Source organism: Scheffersomyces coipomensis (assembly GCF_036884675.1).
Source record: "Scheffersomyces coipomensis strain NRRL Y-17651 chromosome Unknown DFJ63scaffold_9, whole genome shotgun sequence".
Taxonomy (NCBI): domain Eukaryota; kingdom Fungi; phylum Ascomycota; class Pichiomycetes; order Serinales; family Debaryomycetaceae; genus Scheffersomyces; species Scheffersomyces coipomensis.
In genome coordinates this window covers 523,232-547,086 of record NW_027042900.1, presented here as the reverse complement: position 1 = coordinate 547,086, position 23,855 = coordinate 523,232, and the positions used below count along the sequence as shown (strand labels likewise).

General features: G+C 31.1%; 14 protein-coding genes across 14 annotated transcripts; 7 read left to right on the top strand and 7 right to left on the bottom strand. All coding sequences in view use genetic code 12, as the record gives it.

Moving 5' to 3' along the window:
- Positions 1-508: 508 nt before the first annotated feature.
- On the bottom strand, positions 509-2,803 carry HRK1 (putative serine/threonine protein kinase; the record flags this gene model as incomplete). Its single annotated transcript, XM_064905386.1, has 2 exons — positions 509-1,095; positions 1,171-2,803. The coding sequence occupies 2 exons, from the start codon at positions 2,801-2,803 to the stop codon at positions 509-511; spliced, it is 2,220 nt and encodes a 739-aa protein (XP_064759520.1).
- An 818-nt stretch (positions 2,804-3,621) lies between these two features.
- COX15 (Cox15p) lies at positions 3,622-5,480 on the top strand. The gene has a single exon (XM_064907324.1). It carries the CDS (start codon positions 3,893-3,895, stop codon positions 5,378-5,380), a length of 1,488 nt encoding a protein of 495 aa, XP_064759519.1. The 5' UTR covers positions 3,622-3,892; the 3' UTR covers positions 5,381-5,480.
- A 25-nt stretch (positions 5,481-5,505) lies between these two features.
- DFJ63DRAFT_291051 (uncharacterized protein) lies at positions 5,506-7,455 on the bottom strand (the record flags this gene model as incomplete). The annotated part of the gene is made up of 1 exon (XM_064905368.1): positions 5,506-7,455. One exon carries the CDS (start codon positions 7,453-7,455, stop codon positions 5,506-5,508), a length of 1,950 nt encoding a protein of 649 aa, XP_064759518.1.
- Positions 7,456-7,689: 234 nt separating this feature from the next.
- Positions 7,690-8,511, top strand: DFJ63DRAFT_338831 (RNA polymerase II subunit B1 CTD phosphatase; the record flags this gene model as incomplete). Its single annotated transcript, XM_064908702.1, has 1 exon — positions 7,690-8,511. One exon carries the CDS (start codon positions 7,690-7,692, stop codon positions 8,509-8,511), a length of 822 nt encoding a protein of 273 aa, XP_064759517.1.
- Positions 8,512-8,636: 125 nt separating this feature from the next.
- On the bottom strand, positions 8,637-10,235 carry DFJ63DRAFT_316007 (uncharacterized protein; the record flags this gene model as incomplete). The annotated part of the gene is made up of 1 exon (XM_064906658.1): positions 8,637-10,235. One exon carries the CDS (start codon positions 10,233-10,235, stop codon positions 8,637-8,639), a length of 1,599 nt encoding a protein of 532 aa, XP_064759516.1.
- A 140-nt stretch (positions 10,236-10,375) lies between these two features.
- On the top strand, positions 10,376-10,988 carry DFJ63DRAFT_338829 (uncharacterized protein; the record flags this gene model as incomplete). Its single annotated transcript, XM_064908701.1, has 2 exons — positions 10,376-10,419; positions 10,458-10,988. 2 exons carry the CDS (start codon positions 10,376-10,378, stop codon positions 10,921-10,923), a joined length of 510 nt encoding a protein of 169 aa, XP_064759515.1. The 3' UTR covers positions 10,924-10,988.
- Positions 10,989-11,052: 64 nt separating this feature from the next.
- Positions 11,053-12,799, bottom strand: CDC14 (phosphoprotein phosphatase; the record flags this gene model as incomplete). Its single annotated transcript, XM_064905367.1, has 2 exons — positions 11,053-12,683; positions 12,754-12,799. The coding sequence occupies 2 exons, from the start codon at positions 12,797-12,799 to the stop codon at positions 11,053-11,055; spliced, it is 1,677 nt and encodes a 558-aa protein (XP_064759514.1).
- Positions 12,800-13,180: 381 nt separating this feature from the next.
- DFJ63DRAFT_321367 (uncharacterized protein) lies at positions 13,181-14,144 on the top strand. Its single transcript, XM_064907323.1, has 4 exons — positions 13,181-13,265; positions 13,335-13,428; positions 13,496-13,754; positions 13,814-14,144. Exons 1-4 carry the CDS (start codon positions 13,263-13,265, stop codon positions 13,866-13,868), a joined length of 411 nt encoding a protein of 136 aa, XP_064759513.1. The 5' UTR covers positions 13,181-13,262; the 3' UTR covers positions 13,869-14,144.
- Positions 14,145-14,178: 34 nt separating this feature from the next.
- On the top strand, positions 14,179-15,147 carry RPS13 (40S ribosomal protein uS15; the record flags this gene model as incomplete). Its single annotated transcript, XM_064907577.1, has 2 exons — positions 14,179-14,199; positions 14,713-15,147. The coding sequence occupies 2 exons, from the start codon at positions 14,179-14,181 to the stop codon at positions 15,145-15,147; spliced, it is 456 nt and encodes a 151-aa protein (XP_064759512.1).
- A 113-nt stretch (positions 15,148-15,260) lies between these two features.
- DFJ63DRAFT_262626 (TFIIH/NER complex subunit) lies at positions 15,261-16,940 on the top strand. Its single transcript, XM_064904563.1, has one exon. It carries the CDS (start codon positions 15,478-15,480, stop codon positions 16,621-16,623), a length of 1,146 nt encoding a protein of 381 aa, XP_064759511.1. The 5' UTR covers positions 15,261-15,477; the 3' UTR covers positions 16,624-16,940.
- DFJ63DRAFT_264065 (uncharacterized protein) lies at positions 16,578-17,144 on the bottom strand. Its single transcript, XM_064904565.1, has one exon. The coding sequence runs from the start codon at positions 17,030-17,032 to the stop codon at positions 16,631-16,633; it is 402 nt and encodes a 133-aa protein (XP_064759510.1). The 5' UTR covers positions 17,033-17,144; the 3' UTR covers positions 16,578-16,630.
- Positions 16,941-18,973, top strand: ULP2 (SUMO protease). Its single transcript, XM_064904562.1, has one exon. It carries the CDS (start codon positions 17,258-17,260, stop codon positions 18,917-18,919), a length of 1,662 nt encoding a protein of 553 aa, XP_064759509.1. The 5' UTR covers positions 16,941-17,257; the 3' UTR covers positions 18,920-18,973.
- On the bottom strand, positions 18,974-22,109 carry DFJ63DRAFT_262215 (mitochondrial inner membrane protein). Its single transcript, XM_064904553.1, has one exon. The coding sequence runs from the start codon at positions 21,635-21,637 to the stop codon at positions 19,028-19,030; it is 2,610 nt and encodes an 869-aa protein (XP_064759508.1). The 5' UTR covers positions 21,638-22,109; the 3' UTR covers positions 18,974-19,027.
- DFJ63DRAFT_262412 (uncharacterized protein) lies at positions 22,109-23,822 on the bottom strand. The gene has a single exon (XM_064904559.1). The coding sequence runs from the start codon at positions 23,652-23,654 to the stop codon at positions 22,581-22,583; it is 1,074 nt and encodes a 357-aa protein (XP_064759507.1). The 5' UTR covers positions 23,655-23,822; the 3' UTR covers positions 22,109-22,580.
- Between the last annotated feature and the right edge of the window lie 33 nt (positions 23,823-23,855).

Genomic DNA, 23,855 nt, shown 5'->3' with positions numbered 1-23,855 from the left:
GATTGGTAGTGAATCTAAATTCCATCCTATGGATCGTGGCTAATATATTTGTTACGTACTCTTTTGTTAAGGATAGTGAATTCATTAAAAAACTACTAAGTAATAAGAAAGGTGACACATCATGGATGATTATAGCGTGCCTTATGGTAACTGAGCTTTTCATTGTTATTTCGCTGTTTCTCGTATCTATATGGATAATAGCTAGAGATGTGTATCCGAAATTAGTATCTCTTATCAATCGCCGATGATTCTAGCTACATGATTGCTTTTTTATTTATTTTCAATGGCTCGACCAATTGGTATCACTCATATACGCTTTTTAGATAAGTCCTATAATAATTAGATGTATTTCACATAATTCATATATATATATAATATTTATATATAATTGTAGATGTAGCTATATAAGATGTAATATACCCCTGAAAAAGAATTAAGTTGTAATTGAGTCATTATTAATTATAGTGAAAACTATATTAAAAAAAAAAGAATTAAAAAAAAGAAAGGTTTAACCTTCTAAAACAACAGTATGGTCATGTAATGGTAAACCTTTAACTAATACATCATTTTCATCATCATCAAAATTATTAGGTTCAGAAGTTCGAGCAACTCGTTTCAAAGTACAACATTGAATTTCTGAAATCCATTCATCAGTCATAATATCTTCTAATGAAGCTCTTTTACGAGGATCGATTTGTAACATTTTATGAATGATTGGTCTTGATGCATGAGGTAATAATCTCATTAATCTATAAGGACCATGTATTTGTTTATGTTGATGAGCTTGTTTCTTCTTAGCGGCGGCGGCAGCAGCAGCGGCGGCTGCAGATTCATCACTGTCGTCGGTTGGTACAACAGCTTTTGGAGAAGTTGGAGCTTCCTCATGATGTTCAGCTTCAGCTTCAAGCTTTTTACGTTCAAGGAATTTATTCTTTAACATATTTTTCTTTTCTTCATAATCTTCTAGTTTTTGATCAATTTGTTTTAATTGATTTAAAATATCTTGAGATTGTTCTTCAGATAATATATCAGATGGATCAATTTTAGATGCAGTGGTAGCAATACTTGATTTTCTTACGAAATCCTTCTTTGATTCTTCATCTTCTTCATCGTCATCTTCATCATTATTCTTCTTCTTCTTCTTTTGGTCATCATTATCATCATTCGTACTATTATTTTTAATATTACTATTATCATCATTATTGGTCACATTATTTGCAATATTCTCTTCAGAGTCAGCATTGGTCATTATTTGATCTTCCGATCCTTCAACATTATGAGTCATTTCAGTAGCATCAATTGTATTTGGAGTAACAGCATTACTAGCTAATAATTTCTTTTTCTTATTCAGTTTAACAATTAAATTCTTTAATTTTCGTTGTTGTAATAATAATTTATGACATTCATTACTTAAATAATAATCATGGAAATTATCATCCGTTAAAGAATATAATTTAAAACTATTATCTTTATCAGGATTTGGAATTTTCCAAGGAAATCTTTTTAATGTCATACAACAATAAATTATAGCAATTGACCATAAATCAACTGGTTGAGGATTATAAGAATTTGAATTTTTTAATACTTCAGGAGCTAAATAAGGATCTGAACCAACAATACCATGACATGGATGAATTGAATCTTTAGAATTACCATATTGATCATAAGGATATTTGAAAATAACCGCACTACCAAAATCAATAATTTTAAGTATACCATCAGTAGTTATAACACAATTATCTAATTTTAAATCACGATGTGCTAACCCTAAATTATGTAAATATGCCACCCCTTCCAAGATTTGTTTTAAACAACAATTTATTTCTTGTCTTGACATATCACCACTCATTACTACTGCAAAGAAATCTATAGGAGCAAATTCCATAATTTCAAAATATCGATTATTTTCATGAATAATATCGATAGTTTTAATAATATTTGGATGTTTTAAAGTTGAACCAATACAATATTCAGCCGTACATTTTCTGGTATAATCTTTTAAAGTTTCTGTCAGTCTTCTGGGTCTAAATTCTTTAACAGCAAAAGTTTTTTGATCAGAAGGTCTAATGATTAATTTAACTGAACCACCAGCTCCACTACCTAATTCTTTACCAATTTTACCATATTTTTTAACCAAGGGAGAATTATCATCGGTAAATGGATCTTTATTCAGATTCAGATGACTATGAGTTGCATTATGTAATAATTGAGATGATGTTTGATTGATTAATGATGCTAAATTTGTTGATGATTGATCACGAGATTGTAATCCACTATTAATTCCACTGTTAGAATTTACAGGAGAATGAATTAGATTATTATAATCAAGTTTATTTCTAGTTGCCGATATGATTTTTTTGGTTGGTTTAAAGAAACTTTTTAAATCAGCCATTGAATTTGATTGTAAAAAGGTATGATTTGAATCTTCTTTATTAAGAGGAGTTGAACTAGCTGTTCCAGATGAACCAGCAACTGCAGCAACTACAGGAGAATTTGTACGGGATGATTGACTATGAATGTGGGTATGAGATGATGACACGTCAGTATTACTGATGTTATGAGGAATATGAGAATGAGATTGAGGTTGAGGTGATACTATACCTGAGTGACTAATATGATGATCTGAAGAATTTGTTAAAGTTGGACTTGTTAAGGAATCACTTGATTCATGTTTACCGATATGGAATCCAAGAAACTTTTTAGTGACGGAATGATTAGAAGTTGATTGAGCCAATTCTTCTTCAGGAGCATGAGATGGTTGTTTGAAATGGGAGAACAATTTAAGTTTATGTTTATCAGGCATTTTGGAGGTAGTAGTATATGTTGTTATATATAGTGTATCTAGATGATTTGAATAAGTTTAAACAATGCAAATAAATAAAATAAAATGAATGAAGAGATTGATACGATTAATGATTTTAATCTATAATGAAAACTTTAAATGAAAAGATTTATTGAATAGCGTTTGATGTCTCACAATTTTGATTATTCAAACACATTCAATAGATGGGGTGTATGTGACGGTAGACTTCTTATGGGATGAATGAATAATGGACACAATTGAAACAGAGGTTGATTGATTAATTGATTAATTGATTGATTGATTAATTGATGGGTATAGTACTGGTAATGAGTACGGAAGATTAATTAGCGATTAGATTAAACAAACTGACAGTCAAGGGAATCAAATCAAATGAAATGAACAAGAATGAGTAAAAAAGTAGTGAGAAAGTTTATCAACTACGACACGATGGATACGATATGATTGATCAAGTTGATTGTATGATTGTACGGGGGGTGTAAGTAGTTAAGCTTACCTGGTGACGTTTTATAATTTAACCTCTTTTGATGTAAGCAGGAAAAACTATTTGGTTTTAGATTAGACAGACAGACAAACAGATGAATCAAAGAAGCGGTGATATTTCAATTGATTAGAATCTAACAAAATGGATTGGTTGAGTGATTGTCACGGTATGTGTATGTATATCTCCACCTTCTAATATAGCTTGAACAAATGAAAAGAGATTGATGATGATGATTTGATTTGATTTGAATTGATATGATTTTTAAATGATGGAATTTATGGATGCTTCTGAGTTGAGTGGTTTGAGTATCCGATTTCTTTTTTTCTTTTTTCTTTTTTTTATTTACCTCAATTTTAAATTGTCAGTTTTACTGCATACAGGATTAATTCTATTAGGAAAAGAAAAAATCATTCCACTACCATTTGACCGATCCATATTTAATTTTGGCAGCACATTCGAATTGTAAGGTTGGATTTGGCATAAATTATCAATCCAATCAATCCCATCCAATCCAAATCAATCATTTGATTCGTCAATTAAAAGAAAAAGGAGTCATAGTCACTTACTAACAACATTAATTGGTAAGGATGCTTTCTAGGACTAGGTTTTTCTTCACCAAAAACTCCTTTGTCTTGAACACTCTTGTTCAAACCAAAGGATGTAGATTATCAATTCCTACTTCAATTCATCATTACCATCATTCCACTATTGGTACTACTACCACTAAGCCATTATTCAAATTAAATCATTTTATATCATCTATCCAATCAAGATTCTATTCCACCATCCCATTACAAACAAGTAATACCACTCCTTCATCATCATCATCATCGATTCTTACCAATACTGAAAAGTTGAAATTTACCAATGGAAGTAACCCTATTTCTCCAAAATTAGTGGGTTACTGGTTGGTAGGTACTTCAACTTTGGTATTTGGTATTGTCGTATTAGGAGGTTTAACAAGATTAACAGAATCAGGTTTATCCATTACTGAATGGAAACCTGTAACTGGAGCTTTACCACCTTTAAGTCAAGAAGATTGGGAAATTGAATTCACTAAATATAAAGATTCACCTGAATTTAAACAATTAAATTCTCATATTAATTTAGAAGAATTTAAATTCATTTATAGTATGGAATGGGGTCATAGATTAGTTGGTAGAGGTATTGGTTTATTCTTTTTATTACCAGCCATTATATTTTGGTCAAGAGGTAAATTCTCTCCTCATATTACTAGAAGTGTTATAGGTTTGACTGGTTTATTAGGTTTACAAGGTTTCATTGGTTGGTGGATGGTCAAATCGGGATTAGATCAAGATCAATTAAATCAAAGAAATTCAAAACCAACTGTATCTCAATATCGTTTAACTACTCATCTTGGAGCTGCATTTTTAATGTATTTAGGGGTATTAGGGACTGCATTTGAAATCTTGAATGAAAATAAATGGGCAAAATTATCTAAAACTGCTCCTGAAACAGTTAAATCTATTTTTATTAAATTACAAAGTCCTTCCATTAAAAAGACAAGATTAATGGCAACTGGTTTATTATGTCTTACTTTCCTTACTGCCATGTCAGGTGGTATGGTGGCTGGTTTAGATGCTGGTTTAATCTATAATACTTTCCCTCATATGGGTGATGATATAATTCCAAGTTATTCTGAATTAATGTCTCCTGTATTCGCTAGAAGTGAAGATAAATCAGATTTATGGTGGAGAAATATCTTGGAAAATCCAACTACTGTTCAATTAGTTCATCGTATTTTTGCAACCACTACTTATTTTACAATTTTAGCAGCTCAAATCTATGTTAAAAAGAATAAAGTACTCCTTCCAAAAGCTGCAGTTAGACTGATGCATGGTATGTGGGCATTTGCCAATGTTCAAGTCGCCCTTGGTATTTTTACTTTAATCTATTTAGTTCCAATTCCATTAGGAGCAGCTCATCAAGCTGGTGCCTTGGCTTTACTTACTACTTGTCTTATGTTTGCGGCAAGATTAAAGAAACCAAGACCGGAAGCTCTCAATTATATTAATAAACTCATGAAAGATCAACTTTTAAAATCAAGAGTTTAACTCCAGTACATAAAAACCTGTTTAAAATTCACTTGTATATATTAACACTGTAAATAGAATTAAATTATTAAATATTAAATTATTATTATTATATTAAAAACCCTCCCCCAAACAAAAAAAAATGACTACCATATCCTTTTACTCGACATTTCATATCTTAAAACCTTATCTAACCCTTTAACTTCTTCATTCCCATCCGTGGCATTTTGATTTTCACTATTCTTTAAAATCTTTTTATTTCTCAGTTGTTCAATAGTAGGAGGGATTTCCTCATCTGAATCATATAAGAATTCTCTTGTCTTAGGATTAATCGTTGATGCTTCTGTATTTGGTATACCTGGAAAAAATGAAGAATCAATAATGGATTCAGGCGAACCCAGTGATGATTTTAAATTGGGTGATGAAGAATTACTTGGTGTTGAACATTCATTATCAACATCTTTTTCTTTCTTGATTGAATCTGGTTCTGGAGTTGATCCAACTTTGATCTTAATATCAAACGGTTCTTCATTGGCTTCCTTCGCTTGTCTTCTCATTAATGAATTTGCAGAATGATTTTGCTTAACTAAATTGGCCAACTTAAGGATCACAACACCTTGAATCAACCTTAATAAAAGAAGACCTCCAAACACAGAGACTATAATTATCGATGAACCAATCAATGAAGTAAATGATTTCGATGGAGATATGAATACATATTTAAGATCAGGTAATGTCATTCTTAAAAAACAAACTGCCGATGCTAAAAGTGGTAAACCAATTCTTCTTGTTAAAAAGATATAATCAGTTAAATCATGTTGATTTGAATTTGAATTGAATATTTCCAAAAAATCCAAACTGAAAACATATAAAAAGTTTTCATATACTCTTGGTCTTAATTTATTAAATTTAGAAATATAACAATGTTTTAACCAATCCACAAAAATCTCAGACCCAATGACAAATATTCCGGGTCCTAAAATAACTCCAAACCATGTATTCCAACTCTTCCAACTATTAGGAATCAACCCTGATTGACTACTGTTAAGTTGTAAAAGATTTCTTAAAGCGATAATACCAAGCATAAACAGTAATTGAAATCGTTCGGTTAAATCAGCCATTGAAACTTGAAAAAGCCCTTCTCTTTCAAATTTCTTAAATACAGCACTCTTCAATTCTGAAAATTGATTAGAAAGAAGTAAAGCCATTAATGCATTAGAATATGAATTGGCTGCTACATTCAATGCAACAGTTTGATATATTAAGATATATCCATGAAATGAAACATAGAATATAGCCAATGCAAAAAATACGATAAATTTAGTATAATTTATCGATGCTTGACCATTATCTATCGGTATGTTATAAAGAATATTCATTATATCTTGACCTAAAGAAGAACATAACTTTTCAGCCACTTCTAGAACCCCAAATATCACATATAACTTTATATGAGCTTCTCCTCTTACTTCATGATATAATCGAGAAATATCCAATCTAGGTAATGTAAGAACCCATAATGAGAAACCTATTATACTTAATGTGATTATCTCTCTCTTTACCCATGCAAAACTTTGTAGCCATTCTTTAACTATGATTGATTTCTTTTCTTTATACATTGATATCCCATTATGAATGAAATTAAAAGTGGCTATAATAATCTTTAATGGAGCTAAAGTGAATAACGTTAGAAATGAATTGAAACAAATCATTAATCCAAAGATCATAAACTGTTCTAGATAATATGGGATCTTTATCATATTCATCACTTCTTCATATGATCTATCTATATCGAAAGAATCATCCTTAGGATCTATTCTGGAGCTGTTTGGTAAATTTAATTCTATTAATAGCACATTATAAAGCGACCGTAGTCTACTCCTGCCATTTATGTGGAACAAGTATTCTACCAACTTACTCAATCCTATCTTATTCAACATTGAGCTAATGGTAGAAGGTTGTTTTATATGACTTATACTTGATGATCTTGATCTCGATCGAGATGTACTATCCAGTCTTGATTTCAACGTTGAAGCTGAACCAAGACCCTTATGACCCACCCGTGAGCCACTGCTACTTAGTCTATGTCGTCCCATGAATGCAATTGATAGATATAGATATATATCAGGTAGCGTAGAAATCTCCCTCCTCCTATTTCTGTTTGTGGTCATAAATTTTTAAGCTGCTAACAACGCAATTTTGATCGCACACGAACATCACCACCAAAGAATTATATATCACTGATGTTGCTTATTATGTTTTACTTCATATTTCACCAACCTCCCCCAATTCGAATTTCATATATGACAGAAAGATAATACTCAAAACTAATGGAATCCGTGGGCTTAGAACAATATATCAAACTTTTAGAGCCATTTGCTAATAGGGAGTTATTAACTCCTCAAGAAGCATCAAGAATTCTACTCCTCACCACTGAATTATTAGTGGATCATTGCGTTGATTATCAATTATTAAAGTTTCTTAGTCGATTTTTGACTGAAAAGGCTTATGATGACATTATCGAGGAAAGAAATATCGAACATCAATGTGGTTATATAATTTGTGATAAATCTCCTAAACTGCTGGTTCGCCGCTTATCTTCCAATGGTAATGGTACAATTCAAGCATCACTTAAAGAACCGGGTGCATCTACAAAATATCAGATCTATAATAGAAAACCATCAATTATCCTTCCAAATACTTATTTATCTCAATATTGTTGTAAAGAACATTATCAAGCGTCTATATTTTATCGAAATCAATTATCAAGTGAAGCTGTCTTTGCCAGAAATGATATTATGGTGGTACCGCCATTCTCAAAAGATGCTCCATTATCATGGTATGAAAATGGTATTACTTGTATGGAAGATGTATTACAGAAACATAGAGAACTTAAAGATCAAGGTAAGAGTTTATCTGATGTTATTGCTATGATGAGTGGTTTAAGTGTTAATGATTATGATAGTCATAAAGATACAAGTCAATTAATAAAATTAATACAAGATTTTGAAATCGTGGAAAGAGAAAGTAACCTTACCGGTAATGATGCTGATGATGAAAATGATAATCCAAATGCTAGTAAAGAAGAACTTTCAAGCGCTGTTGAAGGCTATATTACTAGTAATAAAAGCTTTGGTGGTTACGTGGTTTAACACTCTTATACATATATAAACTATATAAAACATGTACGAATTTAATGAACCTTATATTATTATTATTATTATTATTATTATTATTATTATTATTATATCTATATTACAATTAATCTATTTACAAGTTAAAATTTAAATCTATCATAAAATTTTTGCCCCCACATAAAATTGGTATATTTTGCCTCTACTAAATATTCAGGAAGTTTCTTTGCCAAGCCAATCCTTTCTATACTTGGAATTCCATTGATCACCTTTTTAGCTTTGGTTTCATGATCAAGTTTGTTTCTATATGAATTAGATACTCTATCGCCGAGATTTACCAATTCGCTATGTTTGTGAATTTGATTATTCTTTAACTTTGCTAATAGTTGCAAATAAGACTCTGTCATCTTTTCAAAATGGAGATTCATTTGTTTTTGATAGTCAGATCTTTCGTTATCTACTTTGGATTCAGTAGATCTTATTCGCATTTTCTCTGACTTTTGATTTTGATATTCGGATTCTAGCAACTTACTAACAACATTTAAATCATCAGTCCACAATTTTATACTTGAATCACGTAATTTGATTAACTCATTAAAGTCTGATTCAGCTATCTTATCCCCTAAAGATTCAAGATAAACAAGAAATTCCCATTCTCCTTCACTTATAGCAAGTTCTTCATGATGAAATCTTGGATGGAAAGTTTCTTCAGGACCAAATCCTCTACTCCCTTTAATACCATATGATCCATCACGTTGTAATCTTTCTTCATTAATTCTACCATCAGGAGAATCCCAAACACTTTTGACTCTATTTAATTTGATCAGATTCTTTATATCATTTGCTAACTTTGTTAAATCTTTGTTATTCCGAAATGGTAAATCAAGATATGCCATTCCATAAGCACCAGCATTGGTAACTCTTATCTTAACTTTAGCTGGACCTCTTTCATTTATTTTCCAACTAAACTGTTCGAAAAAGTGAAACTTATTAATATCATATTCCAAAGATGGTATAACGATAGCATCCACATAGTCTTGATCATAAGATTTATATATATCACTGGCATTTTCTGATCGTTTACTGCCATAAGAGGCGTTTCCTAATTCACTGGCTTTAGCCTTAGGTAATTGAGATGTGTAGGGTAATTTTTGAGGCAATGGAATCTTGAATTGTGATTGTTGTAGAGCGAAATATCGTCTTAATAAATGATTGGATTGGAATTTCGATTTTTCAATCTCTTCCTTTAAAACCTTACTTCTTTCTTTGGTTGATAATTTATAGAAAATGGTGACAGGATCAGTTGGTTTCTTCATATGGTACTTATTATTGGTTTCCTTTATTTCTCCATTTGCTTTCTTAATTAAAAGTTCTGCTCTTCTCTCTTGCTTTTTGTCAAGATCTGACTTATAGTCGTTCGTAAACGTTAATAAAGGTTCAAATTGCTGGTTATCAATAATGAAATCATGTAAACACGTAATAAATTGAACACCTTTGACGATCTGATTACCTAAAGCAGACGTATTCCTTCTTGGATTCCTGAATTCTTCATTTATAAATGATTTTAATTCAAATGATAAGTTCTTAAAATATGCTTCATTATGATCACTTCCAAGTTGTTTCTGAATTTCGTCATTAACTTTCACATTCTTAAGTTTATTGGCATCTCGTAGTAGTTCTCTATACAAAGATATGACAGCTTTTGAATGAAGAGCCTTCTCATACACCAGACTGGGAATCATCAAAATTGCATCCTATTTAGCATAACATATATCTTTTGAAAAATAAAAAACCGCCAAAAAATATATTTAATCGCAAAAATACATCAAACCCAGACGTGATTCAATTCATACTACGAATTATCAAGATCCAATACAATGGTATGTATACAAGCTTAAGAGTTTCAGTAGTCAATGGTAATTATAAGTTACTAACGTTAAGATATAGCCACCCAAAGCTAAAAGTACCAAACCGGTAATAACCATATTGAAATTCAAAAGAGGACGTGCAACATACGTGCTTACGTTTGATTTATCCCAATCAAAGACGTTAACTGTTCAAGTTTTCAAACAAAAGTTAGCTCAGATCATAAAGTCATCAGGAGGATTGGCTATAGAAGATGCTGATCCTATTTCAGCAGATTTAGATGGGGATCAAGATATTGATGAAGAAAGTATACCTGTTCCCAAACCTGAATTCATGGAAGATATAGAAATAGAAGATGATCCTAATATTATAAAAGAGGTTAATGCAGCTGAGTTGAGGATCGCGGTTCCAAAGGATAAGGCTTCACCATATGATAACGAATGGATTGAAATCAGTGATGATTCTACTTTGGCCAGTTTAATATTTAATGATTATGATATTATTGCATTTGCATATGGTGAAGAAGATACCTTCGATGTTATAGAAGCTGCTTTTGAAGAGTAAATAGGATTAGTTTTTATAGAGATAGTTGAATGAAAAAAAAAATTACTGGCACCTTCTATTCTAATATTCAGTATGTATAAGTAATAATATATATAATACAGCGAAATTGTTTATGACATTGTAAAAATTTTACGATTTTCTACCATTTGGCCCACTTATTTTGCGAATTCCTGCCGATGAAACTCTAGTTCCATTATAACTGGGACTTTTTGCCTGAATCATTGCGTTAGTTCGAGAACTTGATCTTGATTTAGGGAATTTTATCCCATTACCAGGGGATTGTGCATTAGGAGATGATGATAAGGTCGTACTTACAGTTCTTGTGGTTGTAGTAGTGGTTGTTTTCATGAGTTGCACAGGTTGATTATTCGTTCCATAAGAAATTGATCTTAATACTCTCCAATCATTTGAATCATCTCTGGTGGGTGATATTGACATAGCATCTCCATCCACAATGATTTCATTTTCATCTTTAGTGGTCGTTACTATAGTTTCTATATTTTCTTCATCGGAATTATTTATTAATTCAATAGTTTCTGATTCTTCACTATCTTTATATTTTCTTGGTTGACCTGGAGATTCCATTGGAACTGCAATTTGAATTTTAGCAGCTAATGCTCCACTTATTTTTCTTCTTCTTATAGGAGTATGGAATGAAGAATCCATTCCACTAATAGGTGAACTTTGTTGAACTTGTAATTTTCTTTGTTTTGCTTCTTGTTTCATTCTACTCTTAAATTCATCATATTGACATAATGAAAATAATCCTCCAATAAATTCATCGGGTCTATTATCTAATACCATGGTATGTCTCCAATCACGGAAATCATTTTGATGTAAATAAAGCCAATGTTGTTGGGGGCCAACCACCATACCAGGACGAATCATTCTCATATAAGCTATACATTCATTAGCTGTGAAACCATGAGTATATATAAGATGAGCACCAATAAGACAACCAGTTCTACCTAACCCTGCTTTACAATGCACAGCTATTTTACCACCTTTATTAATAATACATTCGGCTGCACCAATGAATTTTTGAACATATTCCATAGTTGGACAAGTACCATCATCAAATATCATATCTATATGTTTCATTTTTCTTTTTGTAAATTCATTGGCATCATATAAACGAGAATTTAATCTTACAACTAATTGAACATTTGATGACATAAAGAAATTTAAAACTTTTTTAAATGGTTCATTTAAACCACCTTTTTTACTTTGTTGAGGTGAAGCAAATGCAATAAAATCTTTTGAAATAACGTTAAAATCACCTTGATCGACTCTTTCATATTGTTCATATTCTTCTAAATTAAATGTAGTTAAATCCACCATACCTCTTTCTTTAGCTCTCCACATGGCATAAACCACATCTTGAATAGTAATTTCATAATCAGCATTGGAATAACCCGCGTCTCTAAATCCTTGAAATGGAGGATCAATTTGAGCTAAAGGTTGTAATACTTGATGAGGAGCCCAGGATTGAACTAATACCATATAACAGGCTAATAAACATGCAGCATTTGATCTTTCTTTAGGGGCTGTTGAACTATAAAATACAATGGCTTTCCCTTGATTTGATTCTTCATTCAAGATATTATGTAAAACAACAGCAAATCTATATAAATTCCCAATATGTAAAGGCCCAAAGTCTAAATGGAAGGCATTATAAGGTAAGGCGTCTTCGACAGTGAAGTGAACTAAATCATCTGTATCTTGAGGAGTATGGTCATAAGCAGCCAAATAAATTCGATCTAGAAAGGGTTTTAAAAGTTAGTATGGGATATTTTTGCAACTATTGTAAGGGATAGAAAAGATACTTACTTTTTAAGAATTCCACTAATGGAACGTTTATTTTAGATTTAGCCATGATATGTGTGGATAGACTAGATGAAGAACTGTGATTGATATGCTGTCAATTGAATTCTTAAAGGTTGATTGACGTGGTTATATTTGGGGACTTACCGCAAAAACAAAAACAAAAACAAAAGCTAGGAATAGAAAAGGGGTGTATCAAACCTATTTTCAAGAATTGATAGATGAATGGAAAGGTTGAATGATGTGATAAAGTGAGTGGACACTGGTAAATGATGGTGTAAATCTAAATCAATTAGAACTTGAAATTATCATCATCATCATCATCTTTGATTTATAGTTGTTGTTTTGATTTTTATGGGATTTTGTTATGTTGTTAAAATGAGGATCACACGACCACATTTTTATTTTCTGATTATTCCCCAATTAAGAAATTGGTAACACTTTCTCAATATCAAATAACACTTTAAAGGATAGTTAATAGACTTAAGCTTCATATCAGTCATAATAATTCAATTATGGTAAGTAAATGATATGATAAAGTACAGTCATCTAAAGTTCAACAATTACTAACTATTAAATCAAATTAGGCATCATTATACACATTTTCTCAGGAGACCTTGATTGGTCTTCGTAAATTTAGATTTGGTACTGGTAGAGTATCAACCATGCAAGCTGTGATATGTAAGTAATGATAATGTTTATATTCCTTATCGAATTGAGTTCTTAAGATATACTAACTACGATTTAGATACTATTGATAAAGAATCATATGAAATCAAAAGAGAAGATGAAGATCAAATAATAGATAGTCTTGAATCCTTAATAGAAGAATTACCTGATAATACTCCTCGATATATTGTTCTTTCATATCCTATGAAAGCAGAAGATGGAAGATTAAAGAGTCCATTGGTCCTTCTTTATTGGATACCTCCAACCAGTGGACAAGAAAGTAGAATGTTATATGCTGGAGCAGTTGAACAATTCCGTGAAAAAGCTGGGGTGTCAAAGTAAGTATATTATCCTATTTAACCCATCATTAATCCATTTTACTAACATTTTTTGTAAGACTTATTAAAGTTGAAGATGAAGATGATATTGAAGATATTCCATCTGAATTATAATCATTTCAATATTTATCGTTATCATTTTATAGACCATATACTTATGATATAATATATATCTATTATATATATATATATTAACTATGGATATCCATTCTCATATTTACTGTTGCTGTTAAGTAAATTATATCCTTAACATTATTAAATTCTGATTTTCTGCAAGTCGTGTGCTGAACATAATGTTTTTTTTTTTCAGTGTCTCTTCACAGAATACAAAAGAAAAATTTTTCATTCCCTTTAAAATGTTTTAACAACCCTTTCTTCTTCTTCTTTTCTCTTCACTTTAAGAATCAAATAATAATCCGTCAAAATGGGTCGTATGCATTCATCTGTATGTGTCTATCTTGCTTATTCACAATCACAGTTAAATCATCGATTACATTATTAATAATCAGAATCAGGGTCAATTCGGTAGTATGAGAGGTAGTGTTAAAGTTAAGGTCTTGCCAAATAGTGAATAATTCAGTAAAAAATAAAAGTCCCAACCATGTCTTTTATCCAGAATTATTATTTTAAGCTATTGGTATTTGATGCTGGAACTTGCTCTCGTACATTCTTACTGATTGATACCACTTTTTATTGAGAGTGTAACCATATACTCACGCAAGGGAAATGCTGCTTGATTTAGATTTTTGGTTTCATTCTGTTAACTTGTTGTTCTTAGTGATGACTTTGGTTTGAACTAGGTATATTGTGAGTTACAGAAACGAACTGAATTTATGTCTTGCTTGATGTTATACCTTGTTTTGTGAAGTATCGATATCAAAGATTTAATCTGCTTTTTGTTTGTTCCATGTTAATTTATCAAAAAACATTTTATACTAACTGATTTTTCTTATTTTAGGGTAAAGGTATCTCCTCCTCCGCTCTTCCATACTCAAGAAACGCTCCAGCTTGGTTTAAATTATCATCTGACGAAGTTGTTGAACAAGTCATCAAATACGCCAGAAAAGGTTTAACTCCATCCCAAATTGGTGTTATTTTAAGAGATGCTCATGGTGTTTCCCAAGCTAAAGTTGTCTCCGGTAACAAGATTTTAAGAATCTTAAAGTCTAACGGTTTAGCTCCAGAAATTCCAGAAGATTTATACTATTTAATTAAAAAAGCTGTCTCTGTTAGAAAACATTTAGAAAGAAACAGAAAAGATAAAGATTCTAAATTCAGATTAATTTTAATCGAATCAAGAATCCACAGATTAGCTAGATACTACAGAACCGTCTCCGTTTTACCACCAAATTGGAAATACGAATCTGCTACTGCTTCTGCTTTAGTTAACTAGATTTTTTGGTTACAAATTTTATTTCTTTTCAATATATTTATATATAATTTTTATATAGTTATTTTGGAAAAAACTTGTAATTAATATTTTTTTAGGTTATAATTTCACCTTAATAGGTCTTTCTGTAAATTAATGTAATATGTTCATATAATAATTATAGTGTAAAGCTGTTGTAGAGAAGTCTGACTGTTTGAATGTTAGATGTCTTTCTGAGATTATCCTGCCTGTTTTGCATACTAAAATTTGTGCGTATAATATTTTAATTCTGATATTTGATTTTTAAATCTTGGAATCTATATATATATTCTCTATCACCAAACACCTCAACCAATGGATGCTATAAGTGATAGGACATTCAAAGATGATATATATCAAGAAGGTACCAGTGATGATCCTTCGTTGTTAACTGTCATATTGGATTTATCTCCAAGTGGGTGGTATAATATAAAAGATCAAATTACCATAAATGAATTAGTAAAATCCATTCTTGTATTTTTAAATGCCCATCTTTCATTAAATAATTCAAATCAAGTTGCTTTCATAGCGAGTTCATTAAATGGTTCGAAATTCTTATATCCTAATCCAGGAAGAGATTATGATAAAGTTCAAACTACTGTGAATGGGAATAATGATGAGAATATGGTTGATGATACTTTCAATTCCACCACATATATTAATAAAGGAATGTATCGTCAATTCAGATTAGTAGATGAAGCAGTTTTAGAAGAATTAAATGCTTACGTTAAGGAAATCGCCTCTAATATCGATTTAAAGAAACAAAATACAACTTTATCTGGAGCTTTAAGTATGGCATTATCATATACTAATAGAATGTTAACCTTAGATCAATCAATTACAACCACTACAGGGTCAGCTATAAATTCAACCACTAATTCAACTGCAAGTGATAATAATAATAATTCATCTACTACAACTTCCAATAGCGTAAATTCGATGAAATCGCGTATATTAATCATATCAGCCAGTGATGAAGATGATGTTAAATATATTCCTATAATGAATTCTATCTTTGCAGCTCAAAAAATGAAATTATCCATCGATATTGTCAAATTGGGGTATCAAGATTCATCATATTTACAACAAGCATCTGATGCCACCAATGGTATCTATTTACATATCATTGATCCTAAAGGGATAATTCAATTCTTAACCACTGCATTTTTCATTGAACCTTCTATCCGAGAATATATCATTTTACCTACCAATTCCAACGTTAATTATAGAGCCAGTTGTTTCATAACCGGTAAATCGGTTGATTTAGGATATGTTTGTTCAGTATGTCTTTGTATTATGAGTGTAATACCGGAAAATAAATCATGTCCTGCTTGTCGATCCCAATTTGATCCCAAGATTTTAGCCCAATTAACTCAAACTCCAGCAGTGGTAGCTAAGAAGAAAAGAAAATTGGATACAAATGGTAATACTGCTACTCCTACTACTTCTACGCCGTCATGATGAATGTCTATAGTCCTCTATTTATAATATTAAATTTGAAATCTTTCGGATAATTATGTTTTTCAATCATATGTAATCTTCTATTCTTTGGCGTTCGACAAAGTTTAGTACATCCTATAGCGAAACATTTAAATACTTTTTCTCCATTCTCTTGTTTGATCTTGTTAAAAGGATTATGATTCTCATCAATATGGATATTTAAGATCAATTGAGATGGAAATCGTTTATGACAAGCTTCACATAAAAATGTATGATTTGTAGTGATATGATTTTCATAAGCGGCATAATCACTAAAGATGATGGGATTCTCGTTACAAGGTGGAGTATTACAGACTATATCAACCCTTTGATGGTCTTTATTGATGATAACTTCGTCTTCATTTGTATCTTCTCGTTGTCTTTTATTCATAACATGTCTTGAACCATTAGAAGTAAACTCAAGACTTGTTGCCAAATGTTTGAAAAAGTTATTATGAAAAGTATATTTGTATTGCGGTATGGTTTCATTAGCTTTACATCCACACCGCACACTGTAAAATGGTATAACTCATTTTTAAAAGCAGACGGCTAAATAATTTACGAAGAAGAAAGAGTATGGTTCATAATCAAACAGTTATATCAATTTAATAGAGTAATGCAAAGAGAATATAATGATAACCCTGTTATAAGATCCAAAAGATACTATCAAATCCAACAGCACCATCAATTTCAACAACTACAACAACAACAGAGTCGACCAGAACAACAAGAACAAACAGGAGTTGCCAATACTGATTTACAACTTCAAGATCAAATACAGGTAATTTCAAACGATCAAGTTCCAGAAGCATCATCTCCATCTTATCCACATCTTATTGAACTATTTATTAGTATCCTTTCTTATTTAAAATTGTATAATTTCTTTTCTATGTTAGAATCACAATTGAAAAAGTTATCTATTAATGAAGATCAACCTAAAGAAAAAGATATAGATCCACAACCAGAAATAGTAGACGACAACGAGGATGATAGTAATCAGTACATAGATGATAGTATAAATGATAGTGATTTACAAATCCTTCAAATCAATCATAAAATAACCAACGATTATCATATTATACGGAATGGATTACCAAATAATAACAGTTTCCTTGAAGGCATCGATGATGAAGATATACCGCCACCTCCACCTAGTCAATCACCAAAACCACGAGGATCTAGTTCATCAGTATTTAATGATCTTGTTAATAAAAGGTTACAGTCTTATAAAAGTACCGGTCTGAGTGAAGATCAATATGGGGCAAACTTATTCATATCAAATGATTATTTATCATCACTACCAACAAGCACAGCTTCAACTCCAATCCCAGAAGCAAAAATAGAGTCCATAGAAGAACCAGAATTGGATGATGACGAAGACAACATCCTTAATATTAATTTATCTGACCCAACTCCAAAAATTTCAGAATATAAAAAGACTGTTCTAGATTATTATATACCTGGAAAACCTATATCGGCGTCATCATATTCGGTACTTGATAGTTTCATTCCCCAATATTATATCGATAAAGTATCAAATATATATCAGAACTATCATGATTCTATCCTTTCAAAAGTTGATAAATCAAGAATTGATTCTCAAACCTTAATCAAACCATTACTTTCATCACAAATAGCAAAAGTTTATAATGCTTGGAATAATGGAAATTCAGGTGTATTTGCATCAAAGTTTCAAATTGAATTATATAATCAAGATTTAACCACTTTAAGAGATGGTCGTTGGCTTAATGATAATGTTATTGATTATTATATGAATTTAATCATGGAAAAATCCAATCAAAAAGTATTTGGTTGGACCACCCATTTCTTCTCAAATTTAGAATCTAAGGGATATCAAGGTATTGCAAGATGGGGTAAACGTAAGAAGTTAAATTTATTCGAAAAGGATATGGTTATTGTTCCTATCAATGTGATGAATACTCATTGGGCTTTAGCTGTGATTAATAATTTAACTCATTCGATTCAATATTTCGATTCTTTAATAAGTTCTAATGGTAATATCAGAGCTATAACGTTGTTGAAGGATTACGTGGAACAAGAAGCTAAACGATTGAATGTCAATATAACTAATGAATATCAATTATTTCCAAGGATGCAATCTCCTCAACAAGCAAATGGATATGATTGTGGAGTTTTCACTTGTACAGCTGCAAAATATTTATCATTAAGCCAACCATTAAGATATTCTCAAAATGATATGAAAAGTATAAGAAGAAGAATGACTTATGAAATCATGACTAATGAATTATTAGAATAAAGTAAATAGAACAAATTTATATATTTGCTAATAAATCAAAATTAATACATAAAATAAATAAATAAAATAAACAAGAATACACTAAACTATATACATATGTGTGCGTAACTAAAACAATCCTAAAAATCCCTTTGATCCTTCTTGTCCTCCTGGTAATGATGTTATCTTACTAATCTCAGCTATTTTCGTTTCATAGTTGATAACCTTGGTATTACAAGCTTCAATCTTCAGGGTTAAATATGATATACGGCCCTCTAATTTGACACGAGCACTATAAATGTTTGTTAATTCAGTTTCTAATTTTTGAATTTTGCTAACTTCAGTTGAAATTAATTGATTTAAATAATCAGTTTCATAGATCTTGAATATACTAATATCATTAATCAATTGTCTAAATGCAGCTTTGAAAATTGGTCTTCCAGTCGAGATACTATGTAAAATTCCCTTATCTCTTCTCAAAGTAATCAAATCATGCTTTTCCAAGGTAGATAAAGTACCATTTGTTTCCTTTGATGCTTTGAATAAAGGTGACTTGATCAATTCTTGATAGGAGATTTCATCTGATTTTGATAATAATTTCATTATAGTCCAAACTTGAGCTGAATTCCAATCACTGTCATCTTCCAATTTTTGATTATTAAGGAAGAATGTAGTAATTTGTTCAGCAGCTTGACCTACCATTTCATCCAAGGCTTCACGAGGTTCTTCACCTGATCTGATACGTCTTATAAATGCTTGTAAATCAAGCATTCTACCCCCTAATGGTTCAAACATACCTTCAATAGATCTAGAATCTTTCAAGCTCAATTGATCAGTTAAATATTGTTTGGCACTACTGCTTGAGGCATCGGATAAGGCCACAGTCTTGAAGACTTGATTAGGCAAGACTGCATTCAAATGTTGTACACTTCCAACGTCAGATGTGATGAAAATAACATGAGCTAAATTATTTTGAATTAAACCAGCCAGCCAATCTGCAATCAAGGGGAATATAAAATCATTATTACTTTGATCTGCTCTTCTAGCAAATTTATTAATCACAATGATTGGTTTACATTCAGGATGCTGTTGTAAATATTCTTCTTCTCTCAAAATTTCAATCTTCTCACCTTGTTCTAATCTAGAATTCTTCTTCATCATGGCATTATAGTACTTTTGATAATCTTGAGTTGCGATGGATCTGATAGCTTGGGTAGTTAACAGGAACATATTCTTAACTTGAGTTTCTTTACTTTCACTTAATCCTGATTTTTGTCCGGTTAAACCTTGAACACCAAGATCAATAAATTGAGATAAAGAATTGGTCCATGTGAATACTGGGAAATAACCTAATTGACTTGAAGTGTTGTTAAGCAATGTATTATCTGATCTAGATTTACTTAATGCATCACAATCAATAGTAAGGATTTTACCCAGTAACTTTTCATCTTCAAATAAGGTATGATCAAATACGAATTCTTCCTTTCCTGATCCTTTTGGACCCTTTACAATTATGAAAGTATTAACATTTTCGTAAATCCATAACTTCAATTGTTTTGATTTTTCATACCGTTCATTCCATAATAAGTTTATGTTTTGACTTGACGAGGCAGATTCAGTCTCAGATTGACCAATTGAGTTATGATTTCTTTCGGCAAATTGATTGGTGATAGTTTCATCAAGATAATCATAACTATCAGTTATCCAACTTCTGACTGTCTTATAAGGAATATAAAAGAATTTGACAACTCTATTATTCTTGTAGGTATCCAAGGAATATTTCTTGGTAATTTTCAGTTCAATAAACCATTGTCTAATTGGATCAAAAATCAAAACGGCAATAGTGGCAGCTAAAGCTAATAAAACTGGTATAGCGATTCTTTGATGATTCACTACGAAATCAGTGATATAATTAACTCTTTGAACTGGGATATATTGCAAATGAAGTACAGTTTTATCTCCATTTAAACTAATACCAGTAATACAATTCTTAGCTGCTATTGCTGAACGAATGTGTCTAAATATTATAGTAGCAACATCACTACCTGGGATTATATCCACAATCAAACCATACCTTCTAAATAAGACATATAACTCTTCTTCAGTCAATGGGTGACCTTCATATTTGACTTTTAATTTGGTAGTAGGGTATCTTCTTAAATCTTCAATCCAAGGAGTACCTTTTACAGCATATGCACTGGGGAAATGATTCCAAATCCGATTGAAAATATATCTAATTGGATTTATATCATATAATTCCTTTTTAAGTTTAATATTGTCTTGAATAGTTCTAAATACATCCTTTGGAGCTGAACCTTCTGGGACCAGGAATTTAACAAAGGCACCACAATCACGTTTCACCGGAACAAAGTCAATTACTTCTGCTCCTTCAGGTAATGGAGATGATATGTCCAACACCTTTTCAGTCAATTGCTTCACACTTTGATTTTGAATACTAGCATATAAAGCTAATGTTTGTTTGAAAGTACTCTTTGATGATGAGATAGGATAGATATGATCATAATAAACAACCACTTCATTCTGACCCTCAACGTCAATGACACCTGTTGTTGATGCTGAATTATCAGCTTCATTGGAATCAGCTTGGTGTTTAATCTGTTCTATATCCTTTGAATAGTATCTTAATTGTTTTAAAGCGTGGGGTATGAACACTGGAGCTGCGATACGGGCAATTGGATACCGTAACGCTACACTAGCTGTAGCCAATTGTCTGAGCATTATAACTTCATATACGTGAACCAATCAATTGTTTCGTTATAAGCTTAAAAGAAAGGAAATCAAGTAAGGGGTAAATTAAATTAAAGTTAATTGATTGCCACCATTGATCCATTTCCCCTAACGAGCCAGAAAAAAGTAGCACGATTGCTAAAAGTTAGCGAGTGCGCCGCTTGTTTCCTCAGTGCCTTGGCAAACATAGTAAAGGGAGAGATATATAATGATAATACCATAAGAGAACTACAAATCAAGAGATATTTACTTAATTAAGAATGTATCAAACTAATTATCAACTAATAAAATGAATTATTAGATTTCTAAACCGTTAGCGTATGAAATTTCCTTTGTATACTGAGGAATAGAAGCTAAATTAGTCGTGAAAATATCAGTTTATTTAGGCTTCGCTTTGAATCATTATACCACGGAATAAGGTATAATAATCTTCGAAGAGGCCACATAACTCCTTGAAATATGAATGGAGATGTCGTTAGATGTTTGGTATACCTTTTTGCAAATGGTATTCGAGGAAGAAATAATAATTATGGCTGCTCAAAAACATTAGTACAAATTTGATCAGATGGGTTAGATAGAAACCATATATATTGAACAGTTATACAACTATACAATGATTATCCTCTTTGTTATGGGAATGGATGAATGAAATGAAATAGTAAAAGAAAGAAAGAAAGAAAGAAAGGAAGAATAGTATTATGTATTTACCATCAAAATTTTTCACTAAGCGTACATCTCATTAGGACCAATTGTCCGGGTAACTCCAAATCCCCATAGTTAAATATATATTGCTCCAAATTTAGAACATATGGGGGTTTACAAGTTTAGCTGCTAAAATTAAACTTAATATTGATGAGGTTCTATATACTTTGGGTTCATAAACCTAATTAATAAATAGTCGCAATGTGCCTATAAATACAATCTATCACAATATCTAATCAATAGTTGATGCTGGAATGGTAGTGTTTGCAGTTCTGATGAAATCCGTAGTCTTTAATGGTATAACTGGTAAACTATCTACTGTTCCATTACTTAATTGTTTAGTTTTATGATCATAATTATCTCTAATATAATCTTTAATGGAGTGTATGGCAGCTTCACGACATAATTCTCTTATATCTGAACCACTATAACCTTTAGTTTTGGCAATAAGATATTCTAAATCAAAATCATTTTCATCTAATTCAACATTAAGTAAAATCTTTTCGAATATTGATCTTCTTTGTGATGCATCTGGTTTACCAACTGGGAATGTCTTGGGTAATCTTCTTAAAAAAGCTTCATCAATATCACTTTTTCTATTAGTAGCACCCATTACCATGATTCTTCCATTTGATTTTAAACCATCCCATAAAGTCATGAATTCTGCTTTCAATAAAGCACTGACTTCATGATCACTAGATGATCTATCTCTTAAAAATGAATCTATCTCATCAATAAATATAATACAAGGTTGTAATTTATTAGCTAACGAAAATATAGCATCTGTTATTTTATTTGATTCTCCATACCATTTATCCATTACAGTAGACATTCTAATCAGTAAGAAAAAAGCTCCACTTTCTTTAGCAATAGCTTTGGCCAACATAGTTTTCCCACATCCTGGTGGACCATAAAATAAAACCCCCTTAGGAGATTGAATCAAAGCAGAATGGGATGCAAATAAATCTGGTTTAGTTAATGGTAAGATCACAGCGTCCCTTAATTCATTTATAATGTTTTGTAATCCACCAATATCTTCAAACGTCACATCTATCTCGTCTGGTGTAACCAACGAACTTAACAATGTCTTTTCATATTGATTGAATGTTACATTCTTGAGTTGGGGATTACTAGCTTGAATTCTTTTAAGGACACTTTTACTCTTCTTTCCTGCTTCTGATTGTTTCACGGAAGAATCAACATACTCATTCAAGATATGGTTTAATAAATAATACACCGAGAGACCTGCTCCAGCCAATACAAGCAAATCACCTGCCGTCTTGAGATCAAATTTGAACTTGGCCATACTGTTAATGCTATCTTGTGTTGTTCCAAACCAAAATTAGAATCTAAAGGCAAAATGGTCTTTTTTAAATATTCTGTTTTTGATACTCGGTTCATTTTTATATACAGGAAAGTGAAATTAGTCTGCCAAAAAAAAAATTAATTATAGTAACAAGATGAGGTTTGATAGTGAATGCAACCATTAGATCAAATTATATTAGAT